The sequence below is a fragment of the Lepisma saccharinum genome, chromosome 29, assembly GCF_977018435.1.
Source record: "Lepisma saccharinum chromosome 29, izLepSacc3.1, whole genome shotgun sequence".
Lineage (NCBI taxonomy): Eukaryota > Metazoa > Arthropoda > Insecta > Zygentoma > Lepismatidae > Lepisma > Lepisma saccharinum.
The window spans coordinates 12,946,369-12,964,418 of record NC_139257.1 but is presented as its reverse complement, the minus strand read 5'-3'; the positions used below and the strand labels follow the sequence as shown (position 1 = coordinate 12,964,418).

The 18,050-nt window shown below is 36.6% G+C and overlaps 1 protein-coding gene across 2 annotated transcripts in view; it reads right to left on the bottom strand.

Moving 5' to 3' along the window:
• Positions 1–17,802, bottom strand: part of LOC145981208 (uncharacterized) — a 28,221-nt gene extending 10,419 nt beyond the window's left edge. Inside the window, exons 1-3 of one of the 2 annotated variants that reach the window (XM_083114339.1) lie at positions 17,773–17,802; positions 4,153–4,575; positions 3,799–3,924 (exon numbers count right to left, since the gene is read on the bottom strand). In XM_083114339.1, the coding sequence (XP_082970465.1) occupies positions 3,858–3,924; positions 4,153–4,544 (459 nt within the window). In that variant the 5' untranslated portion in view covers positions 4,545–4,575; positions 17,773–17,802 and the 3' untranslated portion in view covers positions 3,799–3,857. Of the gene's footprint in view, positions 1–3,798; positions 3,925–4,152; positions 4,576–17,772 lie in introns of those variants that run through there. The other variant, XM_083114338.1, reaches the window with a different exon arrangement.
• Between the last annotated feature and the right edge of the window lie 248 nt (positions 17,803–18,050).

Here is an 18,050-nt window from a genome sequence, read left to right as displayed (position 1 = left end):
ACAACAAATGGAAAGATGGAGAGAATATTTTTCAGACATATTGAATAGAGATGGGAAAAGAGAAGAAACTTGTAATCGAACAAGAACAGAAGGAAGTAGAATAATTACCAAAATTAAATTAGGGCCCCCAACTAGAGCAGAAGTTAGACTAGGAATAAAGCAAATTAAGAATGGCAAGGCTCCTGGAATGGATAACCTCAATCCGGAACTAATTAAAGCTAATGAGGAAACTTCCATTGACCTATTACAAGCGATGTTAGAGAAAATATGGAATGAAGAAAAAGTTTCATTAGAATAGACAGAAGGTTTAAACTTTTGGGTCCCAAGCGTCTCGGTTGAGATACCCAAATGTAACCCTCGTGGTCCCAAGCATCTCGATCGAGATGATGCGTCAAGGTCATAGTTTTTACGTTATAACTATTCTATTTTTGACTAGAATTTCGATTTTTTATATATATATTGTTCCTAACACACGTATTTAACAGAAATGTTTCTTGCACTTTTCTTTTCTTCATGAAAATTTAGGGGAAAAGGTGGGAAAAGGGACTTCTCTTTTAGTTTCTGAGCTATAGTCATTTCGTTGGTTTGACAATACTGATGGGACATGACCGCAGATTACGTTGTCGAGACTACTGGTCCAGAAAACCCCACCTTCACACACAGTTTTATGGAAAACAGATTTCATGTAACCGCTTTTGTCACTTGCTCAGATTCCTACACTTTGAGGACAACACGAAGAACTCCTCCCCCCAAGATTTCGATTATGACAGGCTGTGGAAGATGAGGTTTGTCTTGGACAATATCAATGAGCTTAGCTCTAATTGCTACTATCCTACAGAGCATTTCGCAGTTGATGAAGCTATGGTCTTGTACAAAGAGAAAGTCATCTTCAAACAGTATATTCCAAAGAAACACAAGAGGTTTTGAATCAAGATCTACAAACTCTGTGACCTATGACATGACTGTATATCTGGGCAAGGACAAGAACAGAGTGACTGCCATGACATCAGCGATGCATGGTTTAGTTGTAGCGTTGATGGAGAAGGTGAAGGGAGTTGGTCATAAATTATTTATTGACAACTACTTCTCTTCTCCAGAGTTATTTGATGATCTCGCAACAAGAAGTATCTATTGCTGCGGGACCGTCAATCCCCGACGAAAAGGCCTCCCACCCAACTTTTCAAAGACTGACTTGAAGCTGAAGAGAGGTGACCTACGTGTTCGGGTGAAGAATGACTTGACTGTGATATGTTGGTAAGACAAGAAAGAGAGAGGTGTACCTGTTGACGAACATCCATCAGTCACCAGCTGAGGGAAATTTCTTGAATGACCATGAAGTGGACTGTCAAGCTCTTCTTCCACCTACTCGACCAATGTATCCTCAACACCTATCTGCTCTTCAAGATATTTCATCAGAACGTGAGGCACTGTGAGTTCCGTGAGAAGTTGGCTATAAGTCTTTTGGGGACAAGAGGCAGGCGAGGCACTCGAACCCCAGCTCCATAAGGTGTGGCACAATTTGGTCCATCATCAAGTTCGTCTCCATCCACCAACACGCGTTATGAGGTTAGTGGCTTCCTGTCACTTCCCCACCATGACACGGGAACAACGGAGATGTGTGCTGTGCGGGCCACGAACTTCACAGCGAAGTAGATGCCAATGCGTTACCTGCAAGGTGCCCCTGTGTCTGGAGCCATGTTTTATGGAGTACCACCAGAAGTAAGGCATCATGCCTCCAGACCAAGCCTGGGAGCTGGAGCAGCAAAGGTAAATACAAAGAAACCTTCTTATTTGTACTCTTTGCAATAAATTTTGCTTTTTGATATCCTTTTGGGAGGGGAAACCCGATTTTTTTTTTAAATATATTTTTCAGGGCCCTTTCCCTCTCCATATGTACGCTGAGTATGCATAAATTATATATCGTCTGAATCTGTGATTCATTCTGCGTACAACGGTATATATTTCATATCTCTAGGGCATTTAGTTTCTGAGCTATAGTCATTTCAATGTAACTCAGCATTTCGGTCAATTCCGAAGCTTGAGACAGTGGCATACAAGCCTTTCATTTCAGGGGTAATGCAGTATTATGTCCACATGCTATTAAAAAAATTACGTAAATGCTTTGATTCCAGTGGATTCTTTGAGAGTGTCTAGTCTTAATTTAGTTATGTTAGGACTCAAATATTTGCAATTAAAGTTACTACCTGAGCGCTAGTGTCGCTTACAATATGACCGCTCCATTTGGATAAATCTCTGATTACATTCAGTAGTAATACATAACAGCAGCGTGTCGTCATGGCTGGTATGGAAGAAACGTTTAAATTATGCAATATTTAATAAGGTGAAGCTGTGCTGAGAACGAAGCATTTAATTATGATAGACAAAAATAACATGGAAAACGTGGTCTTCAAAGCAGTGCTGTTTCATCTGCATAGGTTGTAACTGGGGCTCTCAGAAATGTTTAAAAATAAAGCAATTCACCTCTGTTTGTAAAGCTTGGGCAGGAAAAAAATGTAAACATACCGTTGCGGTTCTTTCATCAAAGAGGCAGGCTGGTTTAATAATAACACAGGATAATAATAATAGAATTCACAATTTTGTAGAGGCTACCTTCACTAAAAAAGGACTTACTGAATGAAACAGCCACATTAGCATGTCAAATTTCTTATTCTGGTTATATTTATGATTACGGATATTAATTAATTCTAGAAACTATTTTCATCTTTCATCCAGCATAAAAACTTGCTGTAAAAGTAATGGTCTAAAAATAAACCAACAAAATCAACATTCTCTGTTATTGGTTGACGAAATAGTCTGTCTGATAAATCCTAACGAGATATGCATCAAACTAGACACATCCATTATCCCTTATTCAACAGAGGTGAAAATCTAGGCGTCATTTTCATTGAACATGTTAACTGGGATATTCATGTCCAAGAATAATTTTTTTAAATCTTACGCTGTGCAAAGATCGCTATACAACTCTAAAGAATGCCTAAACACAGAGATTAAAATGAGACTAATACAATAACTGATATTTCCAATACTGGACTACTGTGACGTAATTTACGGACCAAATCTATCTGCTCGAAAGAAAACCAAAACTCATGTTTTCGTTTTGTGTACCATATAAAAAAATATGATCATATCCTCCCAAGCTTAAACGCAAACAAAATGTTGAAGATGGCCAGATGCCGTAAAATTACATCTGTGTTGTTTTATTCATAATCTTTAACAGACCAAAACACCTAAAAACCTATGCAAGAAATTAAAATTCAGAAGGAAAATACATGATTACAAAACAAGGAGAAAATCAAAACTTGAGCTTCCAAAGCAAGACACAAGTGCTTTTCGAATCATCATTTACATATTCAGCTGCAAGCGTGGAATGAACTTCCTTTTTTTCATGACGTCCCTCACTAATCATAACAACTTCAAAGACAAACAAAAAACTATATTGTTAAATGAACAATATCTGTGTTCCAGCACTCACGAATAATAGCTCTCATTTCTGAACCAACTTCCGAGAAACAAGTATTTCCATTTTCATTTTGCTTGTTTACTTTCCCCCTTACATGTTGCCAACTCTTGACAATATATTGTCTTTTCTCATATATTAAGAACATTTATATATTTTTACATAATATTAATTTCTATTAGTCTTAACTATATCACACCAAGCACAATTATTTCAATTAATTTGTGTATCATTTGTGTATTTGTTTTCAATCTTTTTCTTTTGAGTGTGTAGACTCAATTTTGTATTTGTTCTTTTTGTGTCTTCCTTGTTTGCTTCTCACTCCTTTGTTTTAGTTTTTTGTTTATTATTGCACAAACATTTAGTATGCAGAATCTATTTAATATGTGTATGTATCCATTGGTATTCTTTTTAGGTGGTAGAACAACCGCAGGCTGAACCTCGCCCTTTAATAAAGGAAAATTGAAACTGAAAATGATTAGCCAAAAGTGGAAGAAATATGATGTAAAAAAAAAAATAAAAACAACAGTAAGTGTTCAATCGATACCTATGCCCATACACAAGAAGCAATTCTGATAATGACTAAATATTCAAGTAGAGGAAATTTTGAAGAAGTATGATCAAAATAATATGGAACTCAGTTTTATAAATGTGAAAACACTTCATGCACCCACCTTTCTGTCCCTGGCGATGGAAATTCATCTTCAATTGTGAGTTCACTCTTCACATTTTCAGGCTCTACATTAACATTGTCACTCTCATCACTTTTGCATGCAACAGCACCAAAATGTGCAACATCATCACTCGTATCCAAATATTTACTATCCTCCTGTAAAAGTTCATTCATCCCAGCACCAGGGTTCAAGTATATGTGAAAGGAAACATCCTCTGGCTCTTCAACTTTCATTTGTTCCAACTTTGGTTCAGATTTAATAACTGACGATGATGATGCTGGCTGCCAAGTGTTTTCAGTTGACTCTTCATTTGGTTCATGCTTGATTGAACAACTCATGAGGTCAGGTTCTACCTTCAGGAGGTTGGACAAAGAGTGATCGTGAAACTCCATCTTGTGTTGATGAGGGTGAGGCACTTGCAATCTGAAAATACATTTTACACACAAACATCAGATGGAGCTCAAATAGAAGACAAATACAAATACAAGATGCACATATATACACGTGTGTGTGTGTGTGTAACAATTATAAAGGGAAAAGGAAATGCTCCTCCGACAATGGAAAAAATTAAATTTTCGCAGCCGTGAGCCCCATCTCCAGTCGTAGAAAAATATGGTGGAAACGGAAGCTGTGTAAAGTCATGGTTAGGGAGGGATGGGGTGGAGATGGGTTGGTTGGCAAAGTGAATACTGGGTGGCATTTTTCACGCCAGGGGTTGTGGTTGCACTCATGGCTGATATGTAGGCCTTCTCTCATCTTTTTCATATCGAGGTGTTGTTGACACTGAGGTTGAGGCCTTAGGTGCCTCCCCCAGCTATAGCTTTCTCCTGATCCTGAATTTTTCAAGCATATTTCTCTTATTGTCGGAAGTTCTGAAATATATTTATTATTGGTAGATTACTCCAGGACACAAGAGTCAAAGGACCCATGCTGGGTTACGTTAAAATCAGGAATTACTTTTCTCAAACAGATTCAGTTACTGAAATTTTACTCAATTCTATTTTTGCACCATACCTGCTTGCGCAAATAACTTCAGACTGTGTTAAAGATAGATAATTTAAACTCTAGTGAACAGCTAGTAAGTACATTGACGTTCTTCTTGAAGGTTCACATAACCACTTCTTGTACATGCAAAATAATCTCACACAGTTATTTTTAGTGGTTTTTATTGATTTTATCTGCGACGCTTCATTCTGGTTTCCCAGAACTTTTTCAAGCTACACTAAGATAGATATACATACAAAAACACAAACTCACATGGCTAGAAGAAGTGTAGAGTGACCAGCCACGTGAGGTTGTGTTTTTGTAAGTATATCTTAGTGAGAAAGTTGTGGGAAACCAGAACGAAATGTCGCAGATAAAATCAATGAAAACCACTAAAAATAACTCTGTTAGATTATCTTGCAAGTAAATTGACACCGTGTATATTGCATTATGGACAGCTGGGCAGAATATTGCCAATCAGTGTGTAGCAGCAACTAATACACCATTTCTTCAAAACTATACATGATATTTCAGTTCTGTCTTCTTTCATCGAATTTGATATGGGCGATACAAAATAGGCCTAGGGGAACACCTTTTGGAGTATGTCACAGGGACAACCACCATCTAGAATTCAACTTTATTATTTAAAATGAAAGGTGGATCATGTATTACATGACCATAGGCTAGAATTTCATCAGGATGTCAAATCTGGAATCAGATTTTAAGTAACTCCATTTGGTGAAAGTTATTGGTAACTGAAAGTGATGTTTACCTGTTACAGAATGTGCTTCACATGTTGTCCGTTATGACCAATCAGCATTGGACATACATGCCCACACACAAATAACCACAGGCCAACCTAAGTACAAGGGCCATTAGGTTGGCATCAGGGAAAGCTTGTGAGAGCTATTTTCCCATTAACTTATACCCCCCACCCCCAATTAGAATCATGGGTCATGTTTACCAACCAGTTGTCACTCATGGGAGGGGTAGAAATGCTTTATTTATAAAGAACCAACCATTGTTAGGCTAACAGTAGCCATTTTGGAGAACAAAAACCATGTGCTCCAAATCACATGTTTACTAAATCTTTTATTCTTTACTGAAAATCAGAGATAACACTCACCCATATGTAAAATAATGCCTAATTTATTAAAAGTAAACTCATTTGCAATTATCTGGCATAACTAAGCCAGAAAAGCTGGAAAAAACACTTTTGTTTATGCTTTTTAAGCAATTGATAACTCTGCCATCTGGTGGGAGAAAGTGGCAATTCTCCCAAAGACAAGGAAAGATCTCAAAGGACTCCAGCTGGCCAATGAGAAGCCGTCAAGGCTGTGACGTCACAGAGGAGACTTTCAGATGGCCTATTGTGTTCTGAGCTTGCTAGTCAAGCTCACTTGTATTACAGACCCACCTGAGAGCAGGTCAGCTTGGAAGTTGCTGGTAAAATCCAGTGTGAGAATGGCCACCTGTGCCAGCAACAAAGGATACATAAAGGGAAAAGGGATCTAAGGTCCTGTTACAGTAAACACAGGCCTAAGTGTGTGTGACCGAGTGGGATATTGTGTCCACAAGTGCATTTAACGATCCCAGTGAAAATTCAGCAAAATAGCGAGTTTTGTGTCCCTCATCCCATGTGGAAATCCAGACCACATGGTCGGCAGAACTGACGCCATAGAAGCATCCATAGGATATCAAAGAATATCCAAGTTGTTCTTAGCCATCCATCCAAGAAAAGCCAGGAAAATTCATTTATCACCCCCCAAAGCCTTTGTTACACCAAGGAAGCACATAATAGTAATTTTTTCGTGTGGTGTACCACAAATTTGTCCATGTGTCGGGATGTGGCGATAAAGAGTGAAATAGCGTGTGTAAGGCCCCAGGTATGAGTGATATAGTGTGAAAACGGCTGATATGTAAGTACAAAATCTTTTGTATATCTTTTTGTGTCTTGTACAGTGAAGTGCTCATGTTTGGTGGCAGCTATGCCACAAGCGATGTTCTTTTCAATGAATAAATATGTCGTTTAAAGGTGCCTGACCTTCTATCATTTTAGTGAATCATAAGCCTATTAAGCCCTCCTCTAGTTACCGATTATTAAAGTTAGGCTAAAGTTCGTCTGTTGCTTAACAGATATCTCAGGGGATATCTGTTACTATACGGAACACCACACGTGGAATAGGGTCTGCATGTGGCCGCATAAAACGTGGTTCTCTTTTGTTTTTGCTGTTTTTGATATATTATATATTTAAAGTTAACCTTTTGTAAGACCAACTTTAAAGCAACGTAATATAAACAAAGCAACCCCCAATAAAAAAAAACCATTCCCCTTATACCGTGCTGGGCAATGCACATGTGCAGACGCTTCTCCCAATGTCTGTGGACACTGAGCAAGGTATCTGGTGAAATTTGCTCTAAGACAGCCATCATGATACGTTGTTCCATATGACGAAGATCACGAAATTTCACAACATACACCATAGCCTTTACATGTCCCCAAAGGTAGAAGTCCATTGGAGTTAGGTCAGGTGATCAGACAGGCCATTCAACTGGCCCACGTCGATCAATCCATGCCCCAGGAAATTCTTCATCCATGTACTGAAGCACCTGGATACCTTAATGGGGAGGCATCTTGTTGGAAAAACCTGGAAATGTACCATCTTCCAACATCAGAGCTGTCAGTGTCTGTCCCTGTAGCATCCCCAGGTATCGTTCCACATTTAAATTTCCTTGAATGAAAAAGTGACCAATTATCCGTGTTCCCCATATGCCTGCCCACACCATAATTTTGCCTGACTGGAAATTTTGGAGGGATCTGTCCATGCAACCAATAGTGCATGTTTTGCCTATTCACCTCCCCATTTACGTAGAAGTTCGCTTTGTTGGAATGGAGTATCTGCATAGCAACGTTTGGATTTAGCCATAAGTGTCCGATAGCCCACTCGCAAAACTGCACCCAGCGATCTGGATCATCTTCCTTATATGGACGCCACTTGTGCCTCTGTAGCGCACTCTACACTGAACTGTGACTCATACACATTGCTATATGACGTGTGCTTTGCTGCGGTGACATCGAGAAGGAGGCCATCACTGCCATAGCTGTTGCTTCATCTCTGACTGACCTTGAATTTGGTTAGTAACTGTGCCACTGCATCATGTGACACAGTGTGATATTCTGGATGATGCAGGTTGAAATTGGCAGCCACTGCACGGGCACTTCTCCCACCCACAGTTGGATGCATTCCTCAGTTGTTAATGGCATGGTTCAGCACCTGCAACAAACAGGTAAACATCACTTTCAGTTGGTAATAACTTTTCACCAAATGAAGTTGCATAAAATCTGATTTCAGATTTGACATCCTGACGAAATTCTAGCCTATGGTAATGTATCACATAACCCACCTACCATTTTAAATAAAAAGGTTGAATTCAAGATGGCGGCTTTCCCTGTGACATACCATTACCTTCTCAATCTGAAAGCCTCATGGCTTGCTCCGGTCACGTGACTAAGCGTCATCAACTGGAGGCGAAATAGCCGTCATGGTTGATTTGCTTTTTCAGAATCAATGTTGGACCTTTTTAGTGAATATGGAATTGTAATGAAAATTTAGGAACTGTAATCGAGTTTACATGACGTGTAAATATGCTTAAATGTGCAAGAGGTATGGTGTATAAGTGTTGTGTGCTCAATTGCAGAGGCAATTATGATGAAAAAGGTAAGAGTAACGTTCACATTTCTTCAACATGTTGCTGAAAATGAAAAATGTTTAGGGCAATTCCATGTGATTCGGTCCCTATGAAAAGATACAAGTGAAGTAACAAAGGTTTTATACTCATAAATAAATAAGAGTAATAGTTCATGATGTAAACATTTCATGTGTACAGAATAAGCATCTAATATAATCTTAAATGTGGTCATGTTTTATCTGTCGTCAACATTTTTTTTTTAGAAATATCAAATAATTTACCCTGAATTATTAAAAACATTGGTTAACGTTAAGATTATTGTTTATGATTGCAAATTAATTTGTTTCAAGATTTAGCCAACGTTTAAAATATTACGTTCGTGTCTACTAAAGCAATTTGTTAGTGTAAATTTTATGCAAGCATTCGATAAAATTTTCATGTCATTTACACAAATTTTCAGTTTCAAAATGTTCTTAATGATAGAAAGCTATACAGCGGGGCAAAGTTGATACATGTGTACATTTACATTCTTATTTTATCCCGCTTTATGCTTCTTTATGCTAATCGGAAGATATGTTGTACATTCAAATACAAGGGTGCGATGTGTAACAAGAACTTCGATTAAATATTAGTGTGTAAAACTATCCAAGAATATATTACTTATGTTTCAAATACAAATGTTTTCACACAGAAAGAATTTTGTTACCTAGCTATGTTAATATGAACTACAAATGTGTTAATTTTATAAAACTGTTTCATATGAACTGCTTTTTATTTTTGTCTTTGTGAAGCTTCAATGTCTGTAACTTTGATTATTAAATCAGTCATAATGTTTATTGTTTCATAATTTATTAACATTCTTCACGATGTTATTAACAGAATGTAAAAACAATGTAAAAACAGTGTAAGGAAATATTCCAAATGTTTATATGAACGCTAAGATGGAAATATTAGTCTGCTTTTTTCAATGAAACTCTTAAGTTATTGTCACAGATCTTACTAACAACAATGAAAAGATTCAATTTGTTTATTATCTTTTTTTCAGTAAAGTCGATAGGATCGAAATTACAATATGACAAATGATATAGGTTTAATCTTTATTTACAGAAATGTAATATTGCCCTTGTACCAATTTGTTTCGCTTTTGCTACAAGGATATAGAAATTAAGCTTTTGTTTTGAGATTGTACATAACTAAGCAGAATATCTGCATTATCTGGTTGATTAATTTTGGGTAAAGTTAAAGACCATTTAATTGATTAGGTAACTTCGAAAGTTTACGGTCAACCTAACATGGTTTATTTTATTTAATTAATTGATTTTACATACAAACGTTCATACAAAAGCAATTACGAGTTTTACTGTAGTTGACAAATATTCCCGATAATATTTTTTAAAGATATACAATGTTTAAATTTTTCCACAAGGAAGTTTCTAATGGTTTCCAACTCTTTCTATGTGCTATGGTAGGAATTTTTGTGGTGGCCTGAATGAAAATGTTGGTGTAAATATTCAATATTATAAATTTTTCTTCTATATTCGTCGGGAGGGTAAATGTCAAAATTTAACTTTATAAATATACCTTAATTATCTACGGTAAAATTACGACAAGGGGTTTACAGCATTAAGACGATCGACTCCAGATGATGACATCTTGACTGAGCGCTGTGGCCTGAACCTCAAGATGGTCTTGGACATACTCCAAAAGGTGTCCTCCTAGGCCTATTTTGTATCGCCCATATCAAATTCCATGAAAATATGTCACTGCGGATTTTACAGGGGTGGTGAGGGACTTCTGATACACCCTGTACATTAAACTTTGCACATTTAGTCCTTCCATGGTGGTGACACGGAACAATATTCTTTTGTCTCTAACTTGTCTAGCTTCATTTTTGTAGCCAATGAAACTTTCAGTGATTCCTCATTCTTCCATTCCCAGAGCCTCCCAAGTTTGAGCTGCATTGTCTTAGAAAAATAATTCTATCTCCCTTATAAATTACTCAATCTTTTTGAAGCTTTACAACAATGTTAACCAAGCAATAGGGATTTCACAAAAATATATGACAGCATATCACATTCATATTTTAATTAACCAATAAATTGATGAAAATATAATCTCATTATTTGCACTGAAAATGAGGTTTACTACAATATGAATTATCATTGAAAGGGAAAGGTGCAACATCATCATCAGTAATTTTAAAATGAACTTGGATACATGATCAACTTACCCAGAAATAAAATAATGTCTCTTTAATTCCTTCTGAAAATATGAATCTTATAATCTAGCTTCAAAATATAAAAAAGAAAATTTAAATAATGTTTTCATGGATGTGTGAAAGGTGGGGAAAAGGGGGGGGGGTATGTTCCCATCACTGGAAAATGAATGTTAACCTAAAAGCATTTCTTTCACACATTTAATTTTACTTCAGTTATGGTCATTTGTTATATTGCTATACGGATATTGCAGGAAAGTCATAACTTCACATTGAGGGAGAGTTCCTTATATAGGATGACACCATTATGGAGGAACATGCCTTGTCTACTCCTCCTCCCTTCCCTACAAAAAATCCTGCAGACATCTTTGAATATTTTGTTCTCAGTAATAATTTGATTGAAAGTATACTCATATTATTACTTGTATTAGATTGTAGTCAACAGATATACATTTTCTTCTTTGTTGAAAAGTTTTGAATTTCTTCTTCTTCCCTTAAGTTTCATTATTGGGAGGAATAATATACAAATTTCACCTTCCACTAAAAATCAAGGTCTGTTGACCACTCTTCCCCCCTTCTCTTGAAGATCTGATCATAAGAGGGCTTTTAATATCTTCCACATTTACAACCTTAGCAGGATTTCTGTGTACCTGCTATTTCCAACATTGCAAAGAATGCAATTGCTCTTGATCTTAAGAGCAAAATGCATATTGAAGAGGATGGCTACACAACTTACAAAAAATACATGAATGTAATTGTGCACAGAAAACAATATAAGTAGGGGAGACTGGGAGGAGTTGCCCATAAGGGTTAAGTTGACAAAATGTTTTTTTTTTTTATTCCTACTAGATGAGAGTTGGCAACATTGCAGGTTACTGTGAATATGTGTCATCTCTAGAACCAACTCACAAGTAAGAAGTTGAGCGTCTTGTTCACGAAGTTTCTAGTGCATGACAAATAACATCAATTCTTATTTGCGAAGTATATTTTCTCATGTCCATATTCTTTCTCATATGTTTTCAAAGTAAGTAAGCACATAGATTATGGTAAGGCTATCAAGAAGACTATGGTAAATTGTACCGATATTCAGATACTTTGTAAAACAGCAATGTTTAACAGCGACGTGACCAGAAAGTCCAATATGGCGATCGGGGCGAGTAGACAATAGGAAGGAAGGGGCTAGTTGACAATAATGTAGGCCTATTGAGAAAATTGATCTTCAATTAATTGTTTCATCAAAAGCATCTAGCATAGGCACATTATTTGTAATAATATATATTAGATTAGAGTTATAGGACAGTGTATTGCATTTGCCCGACCCTGTGGCCGAGTGGTTAGCACATCGCGCTGCGATGCCAAGGGTCCCGGGTTCGAATCCCGGCCAGGCTTGGTTGCTTGTGAATGTCCGTTCATCAATTTCATCATTTCATCACTCATCCCCATCTTCGCAAATTAGCCAAAACGCGAAGTAAAATAAACTAAATCAATCAATCAATCAAGTATATTGCATTTGTATTTGTGATATAACAATAACAATAAACACTGGATAAAAAATTCAGTCAAAACTTTTTTTTTAAGTTTGGAACATTTATGTTTCATGTTATACTGTTCATTTGAAAACATTTTTGTAATCCGTAATTTTTAAGGCAGTACATTGTTTCAAATAAAATATTCCAAACCATGTATGGGGTAGAATTATACATATTGTCAACTGACCCCACACATATAAGGGGTGAATTGACAATACTGACACGCTTCGAAAAAAGAAGCAATAACTTTACAACTTTTAGCACCATGGTGTAATAAAAATTCACAGTGGTCAAGGAAACTACAGGTATTGCTTGTAGCATTTCATCAATAGCAGATAGTAATTTTTTAAGAATTGCAGAAATTTAAACATAAAAATATGCTTAACTCAAACTGGTCTCTCCTAAGCAACACATCAATTTATCCATGGTTAATGCCAGAAAAACTGGAAAAAGAGCAGCTATAGAGCCATTGTATATGCTTCATGGTATTTCTCCATTTACTTTCTTGGATCCTGCAGTTCAAATATCGAATACGGAATATAAAACGGTTAGGTGTGTGTAATGAGTTTCCCCAATTTTTGATCCTGCACTATGGCCTCTTAATGCTAAGCATTACCTATCAACTGCCCTTGCAGGGTTTCTTAGAGATAATTCAAACTCAAAATGTAACTCTGCATGGAGAATAGGAAGAAACCCTTAGACAAGGATTGAAAGCTGAAGTCTGATGTTCAAAATTGAGATTGTTAAATTATTTTCCTGATAAATTATTAAGAATAAAATCAACTGATTAAGATGTACACCATTTATAATACTAAAGAACAGTTATGAAGGTTGGGTGTAAAAATGAGGACAGGTCATGTAATGGATGTATTCAAGTTATACCGTCATGGTAAAAGGGAAAAAAATGTGTTTCTTAATAAAAATTGAAAATGTACTCATCAAATGTCATCTTCATGATTCATTCCATCTAGGAACACAAGAAAAACATAATTATTGGTACTAGAAAATAAAACCAAGTAGCCTTCTACTTCCAAAAATGCATTGGTGAGTACATTACACAGGTTTGTGGCACCTAATTCCAATTGCTTAAATCCAAATTTATCATAGTGCACAGGTATTTTTTACATGGTTTGATTTTTAATTATGTCCATTAACACATACTTTAGTGTGTTAGGTTTAGAGCTCTTAGCATTTAAATAACACCCTGTATGGTTTAAACAACTGGTCATGTATCTAGCATAAAAATATCTATATCGCATAAAAGATCCACGAAAACCAGTCTCCTAGTCAACTAGAAACCAAGAACATCTTCTGAAGCTATATTTTAAATCTTTAAATTTAAAATTTCTCCGGTAACTAATAATTAGTAAAGCTTTTAAGAGTGCTAATTAGTTAATTTGATAAATTTTCTCAGTATGATATGAAAATTCTGTTAGGTGACTGTAATGCACAGATTGGCAAAGGAGAGACATTTAAACCCACGATTGGTAAAGAAAGTCTTCATGAATTAAGTAATGATAATGGTATAAGATTGATTACTTTTGCAACCTCAAAGAATTTAATTGTGAAAAGTACCACTTTTCAACATAAAGATATCCATAAATATACCTGGTCTTCTCCAGATGGTAAAACTCATAATCAGATAGATCATATTCTCATTGATAAGAGAAGGCATACTAGTATAATTGACGTTCGTACACATAGAGGTGCTGACTGTGCCAGTGACCATTATTTAGTAATTGCTAACTTAAGAGAAAGACTCTCAGTGAAAAATCATAAGCAACAAAATCTAAAAGTTCTAAAATTTGATACAGGAAAGTTTACTGATGAAAGAATTAAGAAAGATTACCAAATTAAACTGTCAAATAAATTTGATGTTTTGCAGGATTTAAATGATGATGAAAATATAAATGAAACAGACGTAAATAAGAATTGGGAGCACATACGTAATGCAATTCTCTCTAAAACCATTATTGGTAAAATTTTTAAAGCCGGGAAATGTCTGTAACCCGTTTATTCTATAATTGTTGACATTCCCACGTACCTATTCTGCATTGCGAAATATTGTTTAACAAGGGATTTAGCTTTTTTTAATGAAAATAATTTGCATTTTCGAGATATCGAGTAATTAAACTTCCTTGTTTTTCCCCTTCCGTAGGTATTTTTTGGTGAAAATGAATGCTAATGGAACCTAACCTAACCTAACCTCGTAGGCACACCACATCCCCATGATGGGTCGTGGGGCTATCGTGAATTTTTGAGGCTAATGTCAATGTTTTTTTGGGGCAACCCGTGGATTGTTTTTGGGGCTAACGTCAATGGTTTGTGAGGCTACCTGTGGATGGTTGATGTTAGCCCCAAAAACCATGCACGGGTAGCCCCACTAACCATTGACGTTAGCCCCAAAAACCATCCACGGGCAGCCCCAAAAACAATTGACGTTAGCCCCACGAACCATCACGGGGATGAGGTATGCCTACGAGGTTAGGCTAGGCCTGTTAGGTTCCATTAGCACTCACATACAAACATGAATTAACGGTGAAATAACTTGACCGATGAGAGAGAGCACTTCTACGACCTATCACAAGTCTACAGAAAGTCAATTACGAAAGTACTTTCTCCTGTAAAATATTACTCTATTCTGGAATACATGCTAATATTACTTACAATTAGTGACACAGTTAATATTTTTCTTCGAATATCTCTTTAGTCCTTCCTCTTCAACAGTTTGAATTTCTAAACCTGCCTTCTTTAGTGTCTCCATTATGTACAGTAATTTTTCCCACTATGTTGGCATTGCATTGTTAATAATGGAGTTCTTTTTGCACGCCAAGATTAGACAAAAAAAACAGTGACAAAAACACTTTTTCGGCTTTGTGAGTAAATATGCGATAACGCCCGGACACCTTTCACTCATTTATTTCCTTAATTTTACCACTGGTACTTACCTATTTTGCCTTGCGGAACATTCTTTAAGGTGAAGTTACGCCTGTTTCCATAAAATACTGTCAACTTCTCATATTATGATTGATTATTTGTCTTACTTGTTCCGCTTCTGTAATAGACAATATGGCGTGCACTCGTAATGGATCATCGCGCGTCATGATGTGCCAGCTTGTGTTTTGTCGATTTTCAGTGCGGAAGCAGTGTTTCAAACCTTGCTAATGGAACCTAACCTAACAGGCCTAACCTGTTTTTTCCTGGAGGAGAAAATCGAGAAAAACCGACTTGTCCGGATATGCGTGATTTTATGTACTGAGGACATTTTTCGATGATGAAGCACATATTTAGGGGTGAAATGAGTGCTAATGGAACCTAACCTAACCTCGTAGGCATACCTCGTTCCCGTGAATGGTTAGTGACAGAAAGTGTAAAAAAAACACAAAAAAAACTGACTTGCCCTATGGACGCCGGAGTGGCGGCTGTCTGCTAGAACGGTTATGCATGATTGAACGTACTGAGGACATTTTTCGATGATGAAGCACATATTTAGGGGTGAAATGAGTGCTAACGGAACCTAACCTAACCTCATAGGCATACTTCGTTCCCGTGAATGATTAGTGACAGAAAGTATAAAAAAAAAACTTACTTACCCTACGGATGCTGGAGAGAAGGCTGCGGGCAAGAAGGATGTGTCATGGAATAAATACGTGAAAGATGCTGTGAGGGTAAGTTAATCTCTTATTTTTTACTAACGTAACCTAAACAAACCAAACCTAACCTGGCTAACTTTGCATGTTTCGTGACTTGAAAGAAAGGGTAACACTTTACTATACCTGAGACAGATTTCTTCAAATTTACAGGAGAAAGTACTTACGCAAATCATTTTCTGCAGCGTTGTTGATGTTCGGGAATGTAATTTTGATTCATTTTAATGCAAATGCATGTGGTTTTGTACGAAAATCTATTTCCGATGCGCTATTGCTGCTGCCGCCATTTGCTTCCTGCATGAGAGCACAATACGCTCTCGTATTGTCCGTATATGCTAAATTGAACGAAAGGAGTGCTAATGGAACCAAACCTAACAGGCCTAACCTAACCTAGTAGGCATACCTCGTCCCCGTGATGGTTTGTGGGGCTATCGTGAATTTTTGGGCTAACGTCAATGTTTTTTCTGGCTCAAGGAACGATCAACGGTAAGCTATCGCCATGTTGTGTGAGGAAATAAACAAGAACAGTAAGTACTCGTAAATGTAAGAAATATACATTACTTTCCTAACAAATTCAATTATTTCACCTAAATAAGTGTTCCGGAATGCAGAATAGTACATTAGCAATGTAAAAAAGTGCGAAAGAAATTATTCCCAGGTGTCTTAGGTATAGTAAAGTAGTACCGAAAGTATAATTTAAAAAACGCAATAATTCGCGGAACATAGGAATTTTCATGCACAATAGAGTTGGAAACAACTGATATTCGAAAACAAAAGAAGCGTTATTATTCGCAAAGCAAGCGATATCGCACCGTAAGGTGCTTTCCGTAGCATTCAGGAAAATGGTTTATTTTAGCAGAAAATGTGTTTGTTTTCGTGCAAAAGGCATAATGACACCTTCGACTATGTTCCGCAATATATAATTGGTAAGTACTAACCACGAGAAACACAAAATATCCGATTTAAATGTGTCTCCGATCCATGAAACTGTTAATTAAATAATACGTTTCCTTGATGTTTATTCTTTGTATTAAAATCATTAAATTGAACTTTGATTGGTCTTAGGCGCCGAAAATGCAATTCGTGGCTGGACCGGTAACGGTCGCATATCGCGAGAAATAAGTCATTTTTGGGATGGTTATATCTTCGTTATTTGTTGACAGTCTCGGGTGGTTATATCTTCGTTATTTGTAGAAAATTATCGTGAAACTTCATTTCCTTGTGTTCTTTGATGTTTATTCTTTGTATTTCAATCATGAAATTAAACTTTCATGATTTACTACTATCCGAAATGTTCTTTTACATATTGCCTGGGAAGGTCTGGTTTCTGGGATTGCAACCCTGCCGTAAGGGGCGCGGCGTGGGCGTGGCTTGTATTTGTGGCTGAGGAAAATGTGGAGAACTTCACAGACGTCATTTCCAGTGTATTTATCCTAATAGATTTTTCGCACATTTCAAATATTCTCGTTACAAAAATTAGTTCTTCATAATAAACGATGTTTCAAAATAGCGCGGAAAGTAATTTTTTAGATCTACGTGCTACGAAACTTACGTTTTTTATGAAATTAAAATTCCTTGCGTAACGTCAAAAAGGTTTTTCAGAGCTTTATGATGGCGAATGGTACATTCATGTCACAGGCGCAAGTCGGAAGATTTCGGATTATCGATTTATCTCACAGGCACACGTCTGATTTTTTTCTTTTTCTTCTTATGATTGACTTGTGCAATAGGAACATTTGCGATTGCGATATGTTACTTGTGTGATATATTCGCGGATTGGACATTTCAGACATACCATTTCATTTATGCGACTTCAGAAATTGGAAATAA